Source organism: Rhinatrema bivittatum, chromosome 8, assembly GCF_901001135.1.
Source record: "Rhinatrema bivittatum chromosome 8, aRhiBiv1.1, whole genome shotgun sequence".
NCBI classification, from domain to species: domain Eukaryota; kingdom Metazoa; phylum Chordata; class Amphibia; order Gymnophiona; family Rhinatrematidae; genus Rhinatrema; species Rhinatrema bivittatum.
This window is the reverse complement of record NC_042622.1, coordinates 267,798,399-267,818,441: the sequence shown is the minus strand read 5'-3', so window position 1 is coordinate 267,818,441 and position 20,043 is coordinate 267,798,399. Positions and strand designations below refer to the sequence as shown.

At 40.4% G+C, this 20,043-nt stretch overlaps 1 protein-coding gene across 1 annotated transcript in view; it reads left to right on the top strand.

The window, feature by feature from the left end:
- TMPRSS9 (transmembrane serine protease 9) overlaps window positions 1-20,043 on the top strand; it is a 139,054-nt gene that overhangs the window by 33,542 nt on the left and 85,469 nt on the right. The window contains exons 9-14 of the mRNA XM_029610788.1: window positions 777-913; window positions 9,706-10,045; window positions 10,667-10,841; window positions 12,181-12,452; window positions 14,282-14,418; window positions 14,668-15,145. Of these exons, the coding sequence (XP_029466648.1) occupies window positions 777-913; window positions 9,706-10,045; window positions 10,667-10,841; window positions 12,181-12,452; window positions 14,282-14,418; window positions 14,668-15,145 (1,539 nt within the window). The remainder of the gene's footprint in view (window positions 1-776; window positions 914-9,705; window positions 10,046-10,666; window positions 10,842-12,180; window positions 12,453-14,281; window positions 14,419-14,667; window positions 15,146-20,043) is intronic.

The window sequence follows — 20,043 nt, the reverse complement described above, 5'->3', positions numbered from 1 at the left end:
GAGATGGGGCTGTGAATTCTCAAGGAGGATCTAGGGCCTAGGCCTCAAGACTAACATGGATCTTAATTCCTCAGATATGGGTAACATGAAGTATTGAGTTTCTCAGACACGGGCTGGAAAGAGGCTGCGCATCCTCAGACCGGTGATGGGGAGGGTGGCTGTGTCTGTTCAGGTTGCGGTTACGGCTGGAAGAAGGCCGAACTACTCAGTCTGGGACTGAAAAGAAGTTGAGTTTTCTCAGAGTGGGGCCTGGGAGGTGACTGCAGATCCTCAGGCTGGGGCAGCTTCATTTTCAGGATTCCTCTGCATAAGCCCTTCCTTGCTATTCAGGGTTTTATATTAGCTACTCCACATATATATATATATATAGTATCATATATCTATGTAATACATCACAGGTTCTTGTTTTGCCTTGTCATTATATATAAAACACTTTGCGTGTTCAGAGGGTAGGAGGATGTGCCCTTATGCACCAATGAAGCTCAGTGTCTTTTAATGTCACACCAACAAAAACTGTTGCATTTTAGAAAGAGCAAACAGAACAGTTTCCTATGGCTCCTTTGGGCTTCTGGCTCACTCAGAACCAGTCTCTTTATTTGGGTATTTCATGTTTCCAAATGAGCTGCTAAGTATTAATCAACACTGCATGCTCCTCCTGACATAATTTATACTACAAAAATAATTTCTCATTAATGTATGCTTCATCCTTTTGACCTCCAAGATGCAAAGCTGTAAGCTTTTCTGCCTTTTTTTTTTTTTTTTTTTTGTTTCCCCAGTGGTCAAACCAGAGATTTTACAAAAAGCCACAGTGGTGTTGCTGGACCAGATGCTGTGTAGAGGCCTGTATAGCAATGCAGTGACTGAAAGGATGGTGTGTGCCGGCTACCTGGATGGGAAAATTGATTCATGTCAAGTAAGCCAGGAACCTTTGGGGATCACACTCTTAGGGAAGGATAACGCTTTGTGCGTGGGAACCTGAAAGTGTAGTGAAAAGGGTGTTTTTCCAGTACCTGTTGAAATGTGGCAGTGTCCTCTTCCACACCGAATGGCAAACGGAGTAAAAAAAAAAGAGGCTCACAAGGAAGACAGTGGCCTGAGGGAAAAGGATGTGGAAGAGTAGACACAGTACTTTGGATGAAGTCTCACTGGGGGACTTGGGATTTATTACCTCCTTTTAAGACTTGTTTGCAAATCTTAGGTTGAGTAGATCCCAATGTTCCCAGATGTGTTTTAAAGAATTAGATTGCCCTTAAGGACATAAGAAATGCCATACTGAAGCAGACCAATAGTTCCTCAAGCCCAGCATCCTGTCTCTGACAGTGGCCAGTCTAGGTCAACTGAAAGAACCCAGCAGATTCTAATGGGAAGTCTATTCTCTTATTTTTCACTCCCAGAAACAAATATATTTGGCTAATAACTTTATATGGGCCTATTCTCTAGAAACCTGTCCAGACCTCTTTTTAAAATCTAATATGCTACTAGTCTTGACCATATTCTCTAGTAACCAAATCAATAACTTAATTGTCAACTAAAAAATATTTACTACTTTCCTGGAATGTCCTCTAGTCCTAGCATCATAACCATTCTCTATTACCTTGTTCTACACCACTTATGATATTTTAAACCTCTGTCATAACCCCCTTCAGTCATTTCATCTCCAGTTTAGTTTATTAAATACAGTTTATTAAAATGTATGAATCGCCAGATTCTTGGTGATTTACAAAAAATATATGTATGTATGTAGGCTGAAGAGCTCTAGACTGCTAAACCTTTCCTTATAAGGGAGCTGTTCCATCCCCTTTATCAATTTTGTTGTCATTTTATGTACTTTCTAGTTCTGCTATATTTTTCTTGAGATGTGATGATCAGAAATGTATACGATACTCAGGGTGTAGTTACACCATGGACACAGAGGTATTATATTCTCTGTTTTGTTTTCTATTGCTTTCTAAATTATTCTTAGCATTCTATTTGCTTTTTGGCTGTTGCCACTCACTGAGCTGATGATTTCAATCTATGGCCACAAGAATTCTAAGACCCTTTTGCCCAGCATAATTAGGATTGTTTTTCCCTTTGTGCATCACTTTGCATTTGTCCACATTAAATTTCATCTGCCATTTAGATGCCCAGTTCCCCAGTTTTGCAAGGTCTTCCTTACAATCTGTTCGTGTTTTAACTACTTTCAATAATTTTGTGCCATCTGAAAATTTGATCTCTTACTTGTAGCACCCTTTTCCAGTTCATTTTTAAATTATTAAATAGCTATGGTCCCTTGGGCACTCCACTATTTACCTCTCTTCACTGGAAAAATTGACCATTTAGTCCAACTCTGTTTTCTCTCTTTTAACCAATTATCAGTCCATAGTAGGATATTGCCTTTTATCTCATGACTTTTTAATTTCCTGAGGAGTTTCTCATGAGGGACTTTGTCTAATGCTTTCTGAAAATCCAGATACAATATATATAAATTAGCTCACCCTTACCACATGTTTTTTTTTATATCTTCAAACATTTCTAATAGGGCAAGACTTCCTTTTGCTAAATGCATGTTTGCTCTTCCCTATCTATCACTTTGTCCAGTATAAACACTGGGCTTACTAATCTATAGTTTCCCAATTTACCCTTGAGCCCTTTTTAAAAATTGGCATTACATTGCCCACCCTCCATTCTTCAGGCAAAATGGCTGATGTTAATGATAAGTTACAGATTATTAGTAACGGGTCTTTCAGAATTTTGTAGATGTATATCATCAGGCCCTGGTAATTTTGTTATACTTTAGTTTGCCCAGTTGGTCTATTATTTCTTCAAGTTTCACATTTATTTTCTTCAGCTCCTCTGAATATTTCACCTTTAAAAAAAACATTACTAGTATGGGTATCTCCCAGTATCCTCCTCCAGTAAAGATTGAAGCAAAGAATTAATTTAGTTTTCATGCTGTGGCCTTGTCATCCATGAGCACCCCTTTCATCTCCCTGGCCATTTAGTAGGCTGTCTGACTCCCAAACATGCTTCTTGTTTCTAATATACTTGAAAAGGGATTTATTACTAGTTTATGCCTCTGTGGTATGCTTCTCAAATTCTTTCTTGGCCTGTCTTATTAATGTTTTATAGCTAACTTACCATTACTTATGTTCTTTCCTAATTTCCTCATTTGGATCTGCATTCCATGTTTTTTAAAGATGCCTTTTTTCATTAATAGCCTCTTTCACCTCGTTTGAAGATGCTGGCAATTGTTTGGTCTTCCTTCAACCTTTTTTAATATGTGGAATACATTTTATCTGGGCTTCTAAGATTGTTTAAAAATACCATCTCCACATCTGAATGAAACTTATAAGCTTTGCAATCATTTCTTTTTTTTTCTAATTTCCTCATTTTATCATAGTCTCCCTTCTTTAAAGTTAAATACTACTACAGTAGTCAAATTTGATTGCATTATGATCACTATTGTCAAGTAGTTCCACTACCATTACACTTGCACCAAGTTCTGAGTTCCATTGAAAACTGAAGTAGTTCTCCCCTCTTGTCAGTTGCTGGGACTGGCTACTCCATGAAGCAGTCATTAATGGCATCTAGGAACTTTATCTCCCTAGCATGTCCTGATGAGACATTTACCCAGTCAGTATTGGGGTAATTGAAATCTCAGTCAAGAGTTACAGGTCCCCCGACACGGTCCCGTGTTTCGCGGTGGCTGCATCGGGAGGGACCGGATGATATTCAAAATCTGGAATATAACATGAGTAATCAAACATGGAAAAAGACAGGCTGCAGAAAAACAAGTTACAGTGGGTAATCACATACCTTATAGACAATCATCAGGAGCGCGGGCATCCTCTGCATTTGACAAACATTTAAAGGGCAAAAAGGCGCGAAAGCTAGCTCTCGCGAGATGCTGAGAATGACAGGAAAGCACCTGTAATCGGGTTAACAAATTAACAAAGAGACTGGTGAACCGGTTACAGTAAATATTAACATATCTTATACGCAGGCATCAGGGGAGCGCTCTCAGCATTAGACAGACAATTAAAAGCAGAAGGACACGAAAGATCCGTGCTCCCAAGATGCTGTAAATAACAGGCAGACACCTATAAAACAGTCAACAAAGATCCTAGTAAAACTGATACCATTCGATATCTTTGTTGAGACCATGAGGGGAGACAGAGTTAAGGGTGAAAATCCAGCGCTGCTCTCTCCGACCAAGCATACCGGGAAAATCTCCACCTCGTAGAGGGGGCGAGACCACCTCTAATACAAGGAAGGAGAGATCAGCGATGGAGTGACCAGCATGGATCCAATGCATTACAAGCCGACTCCGGACGCTCCACACGTACTCCCCGTGCGCCTGGTACAACATCTACCGATGCCTCTCTTTTGCCGCCGGTCTTCTCTGCCTCACGGTACTCTTCAATTGCGGCGTCTTTTTTAGACTCGGGTCAGCAGCCGCCCCAGCCGAAGCAGGACTCTCGACAACTTCGCCAGCGAGCTGCTCCTCCTTTGCAGAACAACCTTCAGAATCGATCATCTCGGCCTCCCCGGACCCAGGCGGATCTCTGGCAATAAAGGAGGAGACTGTGTTCAACCTTTCCTCACGCCAGCTATCCGCGGCTGAACGACACGTTCTTTATCGGGGACTTTCATTTGTTCCCACCCACAAAGGGGATCCTTTTGATCTTCAGGTGCACCTACACCGATTCTTTCGTATACTCAAGTTAAGACTATTTTTTGAAGACTCTCCACCATCTTATGATTCATCTGTGGTGCACACCAAGTCTAAATGGTCTCCCCCTGGGGTGGGGGATGTCACTCTGGGTGCCTTTGAGCGCCTTGTATGTAAAGATGCTGCCATGATCTGTTCACAACCCCAGTTCATTCGGTATAACCTTCCTAAAAGTGAGGCCGCTGCCCTTAGAAACCTTTCCAATGACACTACCATTGTCATTAAGCCAGCTGATAAGGGGGGTGGTATTGTTATCCTAGACAGACTAGACTATGAAGCGGAAGCGTTGAGACAACTTGGGGATACTTCTTTCTATATTCCCCTTCCCTCAGACCCCACGGAATCTTTACTTCAGGATATCAAATCTGTTGTTCAATCAGCCCTTGATTCCCACATGATCACCAATAAAGAAGCCAAATTTTTGATTTCCTCCTACCCTGTTATGCCTCTATTTTATACCCTCCCTAAGATACACAAGTCTTTGACACACCCCCCGGGTCGCCCCATTGTGTCCGGCATTGGATCCTTGCTCGAACCACTGTCCCAATTTGTGGACGTTTTTTTGAAACCTTTGGTACCCCGTATTAGATCTTATGTCCGGGATTCCTCCCATTTTATGACATTGTTATCAGATATTGAAGTTTCTCAGCCCATTTTCCTTATTGCATTGGATGTGGTTTCACTTTATTCAAACATTCCTCAAAATGAGGCCCTTACTGTTATTGAAAAAGTGCTGAACACACGTCCACCCCACAGGGTTACCACATCGTTTCTGGTACAACTTGCGGAAATTGCACTGACTAAAAATTTTTTTCGTTTCCAAGATGTGATATACCAACAGATCAAGGGGACAGCCATGGGCGCCACCATGGCACCCAGTCTGGCGTGCCTATACATGGATGAATATGAAACCGCTTATATCTATCCGTCTAGATGGTCTCAATTCATCCATGTATGGCTTCGCTACATCGACGATATTTTTATCATCTGGACAGGCTCCAACATACAGTTTTTCATGTTCTTGGATTGGGTGAATTCAATCAATTCCCACATCCAATTTAATCACTGCATGCACCCCTCCCAGATATCCTTTTTGGACATTTCGATTTCTTGGAATGGGGACCATTTTGACACTACCCTGTTTCGCAAGAACACTGATCGATATACACTGCTTGCCTATAACAGCTGTCACCCCCGGGCACTCCGGGATAACATACCGACGGGGCAATTTTTAAGGCTTCGGCGCCTTTGCTCCTCATGGATGGAATTTCTTTCCCAATCAGATGGTTTATTTACCCGGTTTGTTGAAAGGGGATATCCAGCCCGGATTGTGAAAAAAGCCTTTAAACGGGCCTTATACACACACCGGGACTGGCTCTTTAGTCCCTCCACACAGCCAGATGATATTTCTTACAACTGCATTCTCCCCTTTTCCACTGTCGGAAGATCCATTGTGAACATGATTAAACGTCACTGGTCGGCCCTGTCCCTCACTGATCTGATGCATGGTCCCCCTCGCTTCACTTTCAAAAGAGCTACAAATCTGAGAGATCGCCTTGTTCATACATCCTCATCACCGACGCGATACCACTCACGCACCATTGGTGGTCATAACCCTTGTGGTCGCTGCACGATGTGCAGCCACACAGAGTCATTGACAGTATTTAAACACCCTGGGTCTGGACGTGAGTTCAAATTATACTCTCAGTCAAACTGCTGCACCAAAGGTGTTGTTTACGTGATTTATTGTCCTTGCTCGCTTATATACGTGGGGAAAACCTCACGGATGATTAAGACAAGCATTATCGAGCACTGCTCCAACATCAGATCATCTAGAACTGACGAACCTCTTGTAATGCATTGGATCCATGCTGGTCACTCCATCGCTGATCTCTCCTTCCTTGTATTAGAGGTGGTCTCGCCCCCTCTACGAGGTGGAGATTTTCCCGGTATGCTTGGTCGGAGAGAGCAGCGCTGGATTTTCACCCTTAACTCTGTCTCCCCTCATGGTCTCAACAAAGATATCGAATGGTATCAGTTTTACTAGGATCTTTGTTGACTGTTTTATAGGTGTCTGCCTGTTATTTACAGCATCTTGGGAGCACGGATCTTTCGTGTCCTTCTGCTTTTAATTGTCTGTCTAATACTGAGAGCGCTCCCCTGATGCCTGCGTATAAGATATGTTAATATTTACTGTAACCGGTTCACCAGTCTCTTTGTTAATTTGTTAACCCGATTACAGGTGCTTTCCTGTCATTCTCAGCATCTCGCGAGAGCTAGCTTTCGCGCCTTTTTGCCCTTTAAATGTTTGTCAAATGCAGAGGATGCCCGCGCTCCTGATGATTGTCTATAAGGTATGTGATTACCCACTGTAACTTGTTTTTCTGCAGCCTGTCTTTTTCCATGTTTGATTACTCATGTTATATTCCAGATTTTGAATATCATCCGGTCCCTCCCGATGCAGCCACCGCGAAACACGGGACCGTGTCGGGGGACCTGTAACTCTTGACTGTTACTTTGTATGGAGTTGCCACAGTAAGGATATTGGAACATTTGCAATAATAAAACAGTTATTTACCATTGAATGGAAAATATACTCATTTACCTGCACCAGTGTTCTTGAGTACTTGCTTATGTGCAAGGTGTGCTTCTGTTTATGATTGGTAATTGAAATCTCCCATTATTACTGCGTTGCCAATTTTGTTTGCCTTTCTAATCTTTGTTAGCATTTTTCAGTCTGTATCTTTATCTTGTGGACAGGTGGGCTATACTCTTCCTTATCATACATGGAATATTTATCCATAAAGATTCCAGAGTGCTGTTTCCTACAGAATATTTATTGTGCTAGACTCTATGCCATCCATAACATATAGTACCACCCTTCCACCAAATGGATTTGCCCTGTCACTTTGATATAATTGGCATCCTGGTATCACGATATCCCATTGGTTATCCGCTTTCTACCAGGTCTCTGAGATGCTTATTATGCCGATATTTTCATTTAGTTCCATATATTTCAAAAAGATTATACATATAAAAAAATATACATTCAAAAAGAAACTCAAAACCTGGCTCTTTACAAAAGCCTTCACTTAAAGTTTTCGCTCAGAGCCACGTCCCAGAACTAGACTCATTCACGCATCTCATAATCACGTTAACCAGATGTCTGATGCCGCAACTCTTAATTGTATTTCTTGGTCTCATATTCCCAATCGTTAAATTTACAGCATGCTACACCAATACCTTTTAAGTCAGATGTAACCTCAGCTTTGAAGTCTACAAACCTTGAAGATGTAACCGTTAGTTCTTGTAGATTTAAACATTATTCTGAAGATGTAAACTTAGATTTTGAAGACTGTAATCTGTAAGCATTTGTATTCATTGTAAGAATTTGTATTTATTATTTAGCTATTTACATTGATCTGTTACCACTAGGTCCTGTTCTCTCCTTTACCTCAAGTTCTAAGTTCCTACAAAGTTAGCCTTGTTATTTTATTCCCACTTGTTTGATGTAATTTTCCAATATTGGTTCTGTGTAAACCGAAGTGGTATGTATTAGTACATGAACTCCGGTATATAAAAGCCTTTAAAATAAATAAAAATAAATATTTCGACTTTCCAATCTTATTTTTTAGACTTCTGATATTTGAATACAGATAAAACATAAAGTGTGCTCTTTATTTCTGTTTACAAGATGTTTATTACTAGCACTTGATACAGGTAATTTGGAATCATTTGTATTTGTCTGATCTCGGTTTAAATACTCCTGAACTACGACAGTCCTTACCACACTTGCTCTATTGGGCTATTCTAACTTTCCTGTCTTGACAGTATCCTCTAAAGATGCATTATTCTGAACCATGCTCTCCTATGAGCCTGCCAGCTTTCCCCTTTGTTTTAGTTGCTGTATCTCATTTTTGAATGTTAGCTCCACAGCCAGGTTCCACCCTAGTTAAGGTGGAGCCATTCCTGTTGGAATAGGCTTCCCCTTCCCAAAAATATTCTCCAGTTCCTAACACATCTAAAATTCTCTTCCCTGCACTAACATTCATCCATGCATTGAGACTCCAGAACTCAGCATTTTGGAGAATGCTACCCTGGAGGTTCTGGATTTCAATCTTCTACCTAATAAGCCTAAATTTGGCATCCAGAACCTTCCTCCTATATCCTCCTATGTCATTGTTATCTACTTATACTGATTATAGCTGGCTTCTCCCCAGCACTCTCTAAAATCCTATCTAAATGATGTGTAAGGTCCATTACCTTCACACTAGGCAAGCAAGTTAACAAATGATCCTCATGCTAACCAGCCATTCAATTATCTATATTTCTAACGATCAAAAGGCCAATAATAACAGAAGGTCTATTTCTTCCCACTTGGGCACACATCTCTGGAGACACATCCTTGGTACAAGAGTATAATGCATCACCCGAAAAGCAGGTCCAAGCTATAGAATCACTTTCTACCACCCCAAGGTGATGCTCTCCTCTCAGATGGCCTTGTTTCTGTAGAGCAGCCCAGGGGCTGCCACAGCGCAGGTAGGGGCTGCTCTACTATGTCTGAAGGTCTCCTCTGTATGCCTCAGCATCTTCAGGTCTGCTGCTCTAGACTCAGCACCTCTCTGATCCAAATAAGCAATAGACCAGCTAGTATTTCAAAGTCACAAGACAGTATTACATGGACCATTCATCTAGGATCACTGGATGGCTCTGGGATACTAGGGCCAGCTTAGCGAGGAAGGGGGTTGTCCCATTGCATGCAAAGACTTATAGCTTTGATTCTAAACAGTATTATTACTTCTTCAGTGATCCTTTTTTCCAAAGCTTGATTTTAATATAGTAAAGTCTTATATCTGTCTTGTACATCTTATGGTGGTTTGATTTTTCTTTTGGAGATATTGACTCTGATTCATCATTACACCGCTGCTGCAGTCTGTCCTCCTCCAGTGCTATTGAGATCAGCTTCTAAGGTCCTTCCTTTGCTTTGACAGGGGGACTCGGGGGGCCCAATGGCCTGCGAAGAGGCGTCTGGCAGGTTCTTTCTCACTGGTATTGTCAGCTGGGGCATCGGCTGTGCCGAAGCCAGGAGGCCCGGGGTCTATGTCCGCGTGACTAAAATCAGAAACTGGATTCTGGATGCCGTCTCGTCCTCAGCCGCCTCCTCCTCAATGTTGACCTTCCCAGCAGCGGACACCACAAGGAGCAGCAAAGGGACCACAAGGGCTCAAAGCACAACCACTACCAGTGTACCAAGACAGTCACCCAGCACCTTCACGAGCGCCTCACCGATCCAAACAAGCAATGGACCACTGAGCACCTCAAAGCCGCAAGGTACAATCACGTGGACCATTCAGCTGGGGTCACCAGATGGTACCAGGTTTTTCAAGGCAGGCTTAACCCGGCAGGGGGCTGTCCCACCGTATGCAAAGACTTCTCTATCTGATTTCCCTTGAAAAAGCAGACCTGCACATTTATAATCAGAGATAATGTGAGATGACAGTATAAAACCAGGACTGGCTCGGGCCTACCCCTACTGACATAGAGCCATTTGGTAACCCCAGACTCAGCCTGCAGTGATAGAGACTAGGCCAAAAGATGATAGAGACTGAGGGAGAGGATAAACACGATATCATTGAATCTGGTGATGTCTAATAGGACACGAGTAAAAGGGGAAAGAATTAGGTGGAAAATTAGAAAGTGCCGTTCTGTTTATCATGAAAGTGCGGAATAGTTTGCCAGCAGACGTGGCAGATCCTGCAATGAAACTAAATATCGGCCACTCTTTCTTTTAAAATGTATTTTTATCTATCATACTTCTCCCTCTTTTACACTGGTAGTTTTATATGGAGTCCTGGCAAGGACAAGCAGCTGGAAGTCCCAGAGGACAAGAGAAGAATGGTCAAGGTAGCGTGGGAGCCCGTAACTAATGGATGTGTTTACCTTTTCTTTCAGAGTGTGGCAGCAGGCCTGGGCTGGCCAAGCCCCCCAACAAGATCGTGGGGGGGTTGGATGCTTCCAGAGGGGAAGTCCCTTGGCAGGTCAGCTTGAAGGAGGGGTCTCGGCACTTCTGTGGGGCCACAGTCATTGGGGATCGCTGGCTGGTGTCTGCCGCTCACTGCTTCAACTTGTAAGCAACTTTCTGATCTCTCACCGCCTTCTTTACCTTTTTTAATTTTCCCATAAGATTATTCAGGCTCTTAAGGCCTCCACTGCTACCTGAGGAAATTGTTCCGAGCGGCCCCCCAGGCTGCTGCAGTGTTTATAGTGGGATGAGAGGACACACAAAAGCGACGACGGCTTACAGCTGGCGTTTGTGTTCAGTGTTCCCTGTAGCCCCTCTCTACCGCTCTTGCCAGAGGCCCATCCAGTGCTGCTCTGAATGGCCCGGGAGCTGGCACCAGACTCTGCACCGTCCCCCTCCGCTCTGGGGTTACCGGTTTTTGACCTCTGGAGCCGCCTGTCCAAACTTTCCCGAGGAATGGAGAAGCCAGGTCAGGGGATGAGCCCCAGACACGCTCATCAGTCATAAATAAGGGCCTCGCTGGCGGCCAGTCAGTCAGAGGTCTCCACTGGTGTGCCTGTGAGATCCTCCTGTTTCTGTCGCAGGAGCTTTACAAGCTGTTGATCTCACAGGTGACGGGCATGGGGGGAAAGCAGCAAACAGAGGCCCGCATGTTCCACAAAGCTGCAGCTGTTCCCTCCCCTCAAAATTCCCAATCTAGAAGTACAGAATATCAGAAGATCCCTGCCTTGAAAAGACATTATGCACAGAGATACCTCCTTCTACCAATCTGGGACTAGAAAGTCCCCACGGATGATAATATCAGGGGACGCAATGATACCTCACTATATAACACCCCTGCTTTATAAAGTCAACATAGATTATAAATCCATTGTATACATTCAGCAATATCTCCTTACAGCATCCTGGGATTATAAAGTAATTGTGCACAGAAACACACCGCCTTATAACATCACCCGGGATGTCAAGGCATCCTGTGGAAATGCAACTGGCTGCAGCAGATTAGAAAGTCGCCCTGGGTGTAAACTCATGCATTTTCTAGCCCACCTTTCAAAATGATGCTCAAGGCAGCTTACAGAATTATTAGTGTTCAGGTGCAATAAGACCCTGCTCCAAAGAGCTTACACTCTACGTGGGTACCTGAGGCAACTGAAGATAAAGTGAGAAAGGTCATGAGGAGCGCCACGGGTGGGAAGAGGGATTTGAACCCTGGTTTTCAGCCCATTGCTCTAACCATCAAGCCACGCTTTCTCCATTTTTTATTTTTTTTTTGCCCGACACGGAGCCGATTAATTCTTTACAATTTATTCTGGAAAACAGTAGAAAATCTAGACTTTTATAGAGTTAGAATAAATGAATTTCCTGTGATAACGAGCGGCGGCCCCTGGACAACACGCACACGGCGGCAGTGACGTGCTTTTGTATTCTGCCTTTCCCCTTGCAGTACCAAAGAGGAATACGTCACCGCGTACGTGGGCACCAACTCGCTGAGTGGAGCGGGCGCTGGGACGGTGAAGGCCGCCATCAAGAGGGTGGTGCGGCACCCGGGCTACAACCCCGTGACCCTGGACTTCGACGCGGCGGTCCTCGAGCTGCAGCAGCCTCTCGCCTTCAGCAGATACATTCAGCCTGTCTGCCTGCCCAGCGCCCTGCAGAAGCTCCCCACCGGCTGGAAGTGCATGATCTCGGGATGGGGCAACATCAGAGAGGGCAACGGTGAGGGGTGAGGATAGGAGGGGGGGAAGGAAATAAACGTAAAACAAGCCCTCCCCTCAAACACTTGGCTTAAAAGATGACTTTAAAACATCTTAAAAAGGAGTCGACCTGTTTTGTGCATGCTTGTTTGTCAGGGGTGTCGATATTTTTTATTTTTTTATTTTATTTATTTAAAAGTGTTTGTATACCGTCTTTACAAACAGAGTTTAATCAAAACTGTTTACAAAACTAAAATAAAAAAACAAACATAAATAGAAATTAAACTTAAAAGAAACATAAAATTATAAAAAGCGCAAAATTACAAAAAATATCCAATAAAATAAAAAAGCATCTAAAACAATAATTAGTTTACATAAGATAAATCAATATATAATAATGTTGTACCCTGCATGAGAGAAAGAGGTTATGTTATTTAGAGTGTGATATGTGGAAAGCAGATTGAAATAGGTGCGTTTTTAGGGATTTTTTGAAGTGTTTGGAGTTGGATATGGATCTTAAAGAGTCTGGTAGTGCATTCCATAAGATTGGTCCAATGACAGAGAATGATCTTTTCCTAGTGATGTCAAGACGGGCCTGTCGTGGTGATGGGATATCTAAAAGGTTTTTGTCCAGTGATCTTAGATGTCTAGCGGGTTTGTATATTCGGAGAATGGAGCATAAAGTAACTGAGTTAGGAGTGTAAATGAGGGAGTGTATAATGGACAGGATCTTGTATTGTATTTTGTATTTAATTGGTAACCAGTGTAATGATTGAAGTATCGGAGTAATATGATTTTTTATGGAAGAGTTTGTTAAGATACGAGCTGCTGCATTTTGAATCAGTTGAAGTGAATGAAGTGTGTTATCTGGGAGACCTATATAGAGAGAATTACAATAGTCAAGCCCCGAAAAGATGAGTGATTGAAGTATAGTCCGAAAATCGTGAAAGAAAAGTAGTGGACGAAGGCGTTTTAGGATAATCTGGGCACCAGCCTTAAAAGCTGGGGGTCCGACATGAGCAAATCAATTATTGTCTTCCTGTAATCCTTATTGTAAAAGATAGTAAAAAATCCATTTTAATTCATCAGATAAATGCTGCTCTCTCTGGATTAATCAGATCAGTAAGGGAGCGATTTACAGTAGGCTCACGCTGGGTGAAAAGTGTCGGAAGATCCGCTGATCAGAAAATCCTCAAGAGGACAATCTCCGAAGCCGTTTAAGTTGGTTTGTCTGAAACTCGCCCCCCAGTCAGTCCAGCTAAAAGGCCTGCGTACTTTTAGCTGAGTTAATAAGAGGGATTCCCGGGGGCAAGTCTAGGTCAGGGGGGAGTTAAAACAGAGTGTGCACATGGGATTTTCAAAAGTATGCGTGCTACTTCCAACCCTTCTAGGCCCCCTGTACAAACAGCAGGTGCACAATACATGGGGACCTTTAGTGCACCGTGCCTTAAGCTAGTTACCTGGGTAGTTTCTCTTTGAAAATTAGCAGTAAAAGTGTTAAGTTATTTGGAGATTGCCCCTTACGTGTCAGAGCATGGCATGGCACCCATAAAATGTCTTGCGGTAAAGCAAGGTTTGAAAATAAATGAGTTCCGATTCCTGCTCACTGTTTGCCCCATGGGTTAAGTGAAGGCGCAGAGCACAGCGGGCGTCACCTCGGTGTGGCGTTCCAGCTCTGCTGACATCACTGGCTGACTCCGAGGCCCCACCCCTCCTCGATAATGTACCAAGCGCCTGCGGGGAATCTCAGCATTGGCGGATGTGACTTGGGCGCTGATTCACTCTCCATGTCCATTCTCGGATTGCGTTCTGTGCACGCCGTTGCTAGTGTTGTAATTTATTTTCATGCAGCCAGCAAGCCTGAAGCCCTGCAGAAAGCTGCAGTGAGAATCATTGATCAGAAAATCTGCAGCGTCCTCTATAACTTCTCCATCACGGATCGCATGATCTGTGCCGGCTTCCTAGACGGAAAGGTAGATTCATGCCAGGTAAGACTCATAAGGTAAGAACAGAGGAGTTCCCTCATGTCCCGACAACCTCTTGAGCTCTGCTCCCCTCTCACCCCTGTACTGTAACACTAGAGGAGTTCCCCTAGGCTCTTTCACCTATCATGTACTTTTAGATGACCTCCCTGCTTGTTCGTTCTCCGTTTTGAGTTTTGTACGTACTAGATTGTGTGTTCATTGGTGTCAGAAGTGGGCGCCTTGTAAAGTTTCACCATGTTGCTGTGCTTTCAGGGTGACTCTGGTGGGCCACTGGCCTGTGAGGAGACTCCTGGAGTCTTTTTTCTGGCTGGTATTGTGAGCTGGGGTATTGGCTGTGCTCAGGCCAAGAAGCCTGGTGTGTATTCCAGAGTGGCCAAACTCAAGGACTGGATCCTGGACACTATCTCACCTGTCTTACGGAGCACAGATAGCTTTCTGCTGATCCTCAAATCCTCACCCGTAGCCAGCACAGCACCGAGTATAATTGCAAGTAAAGCAACCACCAGTGCCACCAGCAAACTCACCACCAACAAACCTACCACCAGCAAATCCACTACCAGCAAAACCACAACCAGCAAATCCACAACCAGCAGACCTACCACCAGCAAATCCACTACCAGCAGATCCACAACAAGGACCACCAGAACCACATCCACCACCACGAGAACACCCAGAACCACAACAGCCTCCTCTCACACGACCGAGCCAGTGAAATATACACAGCCAACAGGTAATGACATGTGAAAAAGCCTCCTCAGGTGGTGTTACTTCCTTAATAATGCCTTCCAACTCATGGCGGGCTACCTCACTCACTTCCTGCACAATGACAATTTGAATACAAAACTCAGGATGTGTGGGGTTTTGGTTTTTTTTTCCAGATTAGCCTATGCCACTAATGTGGCATCAGTTCCAGAAAGTGCACGTCGTGTGCTTCATATTCTAGTCTCACTGGGCTATAGCTCCGTGTGTAAAGAAAGATTTTAAGCAGTAAATAGGTCCTGCCCTCCCTCCCCCGCCAAGAAATGAAGGTGGTTTATAGCCTCAGAGAAAACACCCAAATAGCAAGTTATAGGAAAGGCCTCACTCAGCCGTCACTTGAAGTGTCAGATTAAAGGCTCCTGAGGAGCTCAGATTTCCCCAGAACAGGACAATAACAGAGTCTTATAGGGTAATAATTTTGCACAAGTAATGCACGTGCAAGACTGTTAAGGGAATGATCTTCCTTTCAGAAATGTTCCCCTTCTGAGCTGCTATTCTGTTTTTCTTTGTAATGTTTTTTCTTATGTTTATGAAGATTGATTCTTGTCCTTAATTTTTGATTGGTCTCACTATGTAGCATCCGTCTTCACATTTTTTTTTTTTTTTGCGTTGGATCATGCAAACAATATTCACATTTTCAACGCCTATTCCATTTTATTTGTTTTCTGATTTTCGGCACTTCAGAGCGATTACATTCAGGTATTGGAGGTATTTCTCTATCCCCAGAGGTCTCACAATCTAAGTTTGTACCTGAAGCAGCAGAGGGTAAAGTGACTTGCTCTCAAGGTCCCCAGAAGTGCCAGGGGGATTTGAACCCTGGTCTCCCTGGTTCGTAGCCTGCTGCTCTAACCAGTAGGTTACTCCTGCGCATGTGGGTAGGTGTAGGGTCCTGTGGTTTGTGCTGGCACAACATGCATCATGGTGTCTTGCAAGATTTTGTGCCATTTTATTCCGGTTGCATTTCTGTTTGAAACGCACTCCTTTTAAGATTTTGTTTCAGGTTCGGTGGTTGTTGGAAGGCTAGGACGGGGTTGGGGGAAGCAGGGAATTTTTCTTTCAGTACTTCGTCCTTCAGAGGTTTTGGTTGCTAGGGATGAGCATTCCTTTAAAATGAAACAGCAAAAGGCAACGAATAAGGCTAATTTGTTTTATTCGGGGGACCCCTGAATGGAACAAATCTTATTTGTAACATCCCCTTCACCATCTGGGTCTGGAATCGACCTGGTGGGAGAGCCCCTCCCCCCCCTCCCCCGGGCAGACTCCGTCAGTCCTCACATTCTTGGTGCCTGGTGCCTCCTCCTGGGGAAAAAGGTGTTAGTGGGTGTGATTTCCCTCCCCTCACCCCAGGAAAACAAACAGGACTGTGAACAAGGCTGCCAGTATGTACAAATATATATAGGGTTATTAGACTATACAAGTATATACATTTCTGCATGACTATGAATATATATAGGTTTATTAGGCTATATAAGTAAATACATTTCTGCATGGCTATGTACAAATATATATAGGTTTATTAGACTATACAAGTATATACATTTCTGCATGACTGTACAAATATATATAGGTTTATTAGACTATATAAGTATATACATTTCTGCATGTCTATGTAGAAATATATATAGGTTTATTAGACCATATAAATATATACATTTCTGCATGACTATGAATATATATAGGTTTATTAGACTATATAAGTATATACATTTCTGCATCACTATGTACAAATATATATAGGTTTATTAGACTATATAAGTATATACATGTCTGCATGGCTATGTACAAATATATATAGGTTTATTAGACCATATAAATATTTACATTTTTGGATGACAATGAATATATATAGGTTTATTAGACTATATAAGTATATACGTTTCAGCATGGCTATGTACAAATATATATAGGTTTATTAGACTATATAAGTATATACATTTCTGCATGACTATGTACAAATATATATAGGTTTATTAGACTATACAAGTATATACATTTCTGCATGGCTATGTACAAATATATATAGATTTATTAGACTATAAGGTATATACATTTCTGCATGGCTATGTACAAATATATATAGGTTTATTAGACTACTAAGTATATACATTTCTGCATGGCTATGTACAAATATATATAGGTTTATTAGACTATATAAGTATATACATTTCTGCATGACTATGTACAAATATATATAGGTTTATTAGACTAGGTATATACATTTCTGCATGGCTATGTAGAAATATATATAGGTTTATTAGACTATACAAGTATATACATTTCTGCATGACTATGTACAAATATATATATGTTTATTAGACTATACAAGTATATACATTTCTGCATGGCTATGTACAAATATATATAGGATTATTAGATTATATAAGTATATACATTTCTGCATGGCTATGTACAAATATATATAGGATTATTAGACTATATATGTATATACATTTCTGCATGACTATGTACAAATATATATAGGTTTATTAGATTATATAAGTATATACATTTCTGCATGGCTATGTACAAATATATATAGGATTATTAGACTATATAAGTATATACATTTCTGCATCGCTATGTACAAATATATATAGGTTTATTGGACTATACAAGTATATACATTTCTGCATGGCTATGTAGAAATATATATAGGTTTATTAGACCATATAAATATATACATTTCTGCATGACTATGAATATAATGTAGTTTTATTAGACTATATAAGTATATAAATTTCTGCATGACTATGTACAAATATATATAGGTTTATTAGACTATATAAGTATATACATTTCTGCATGACTATGTACAAATATATATAGGTTTATTAGACCATATAAATATATACATTTCTGCATGACTATGAATATATATAGGTTTATTAGACTATATAAGTATATACATTTCTGCATGACTATGTACAAATATATATAGGTTTATTAGACTATACATGTATATACATTTCTGCATGGCTATGTAGAAATATATATAGGTTTATTAGACCATATAAATATATACATTTCTGCATGGCTATGTACAAATATATATAGGTTTATTAGACTATACAAGTATATACATTTCTGCATGGCTATGTAGAAATATATATAGGTTTATTAGACCATATAAATATATACATTTCTGCATGACTATGAATATATATAGGTTTATTAGACTATATAAGTATGTACATTTCTGCATGGCTATGTAGAAATATATATAGCCTTATTAGACCATATAAATATATACATTTCTGCATGACTATGAATATAATATAATTTTATTAGACTATATAAGTATATACATTTCTGCATCACTATTTATTTATTTTTCTAACAGCTTTTCTATACCGACATTAAAGTACACATCATCTCGGTTCACATAAAACAAAAGGTGGAAAATACAATTAACAAGGGTAAGGGGGAGGATAACTGATAGAGGTCCGAAACAGCGGAGCCTGAACAAAGTAAAAGAGAGAAGAGGATAGGAATAACAAAATTAACAAATTATAATTACATTTACAAGGGCTGAAAAGGATTATACTGTCTACAAGGGGTTTTATAATAAATTACAAAGAAATTGGGTGGGGTTGAAAGGGATGATTGGTATAAGCGGTCTAGAGGAGGGCAGGGGGAATAAGGGGTGACTGAGAAATTAATCCGGAAAAGCTATGAATATATATAGGATTATTAGACTATACAAGTATATACATTTCTGCATGACTATGTACAAATATATATAGGATTATTAGACTATATAAGTATATACATTTCTGCATGACTATGTACAAATATATATAGGTTTATTAGACTATACAAGTATATACATTTCTGCATGACTATGTACAAATATATATAGGTTTATTAGACTATACAAGTATATACATTTCTGCATGGCTATGTACAAATATATATAGGTTTATTAGATTATATAAGTATATACATTTCTGCATGGCTATGTACAAATATATATAGGATTATTAGACTATATATGTATATACATTTCTGCATGACTATGTACAAATATATATAGGTTTATTAGATTATATAAGTATATACATTTCTGCATGGCTATGTACAAATATATATAGGATTATTAGACTATATAAGTATATACATTTCTGCATCGCTATGTACAAATATATATAGGTTTATTGGACTATACAAGTATATACATTTCTGCATGGCTATGTAGAAATATATATAGGTTTATTAGACCATATAAATATATACATTTCTGCATGACTATGAATATATATAGGTTTATTAGACTATATAAGTATATACATTTCTGCATGACTATGTACAAATATATATAGGTTTATTAGACTATATAAGTATATACATTTCTGCATGACTATGTACAAATATATATAGGTTTATTAGACTATATAAGTATATACATTTCTGCATGACTATGTACAAATATATATAGGTTTATTAGACTATATAAGTATATACATTTCTGCATGACTATGTACAAATATATATAGGTTTATTAGACTATACATGTATATACATTTCTGCATGGCTATGTAGAAATATATATAGGTTTATTAGACTATATAAGTATATACATTTCTGCATGGCTATGTACAAATATATATAGGTTTATTAGACTATACAAGTATATACATTTCTGCATGGCTATGTACAAATATATATAGGTTTATTAGACCATATAAGTATATACATTTCTGCATGACTATGTACAATATATATAGGTTTATTAGACTATATAAGTATGTACATTTCTGCATGGCTATGTAGAAATATATATAGGATTATTAGACTATATAAGTATATACATTTCTGCATGGACTATGTAAATATATATATAGGTTTATTAGACTATATAAGTATATACAT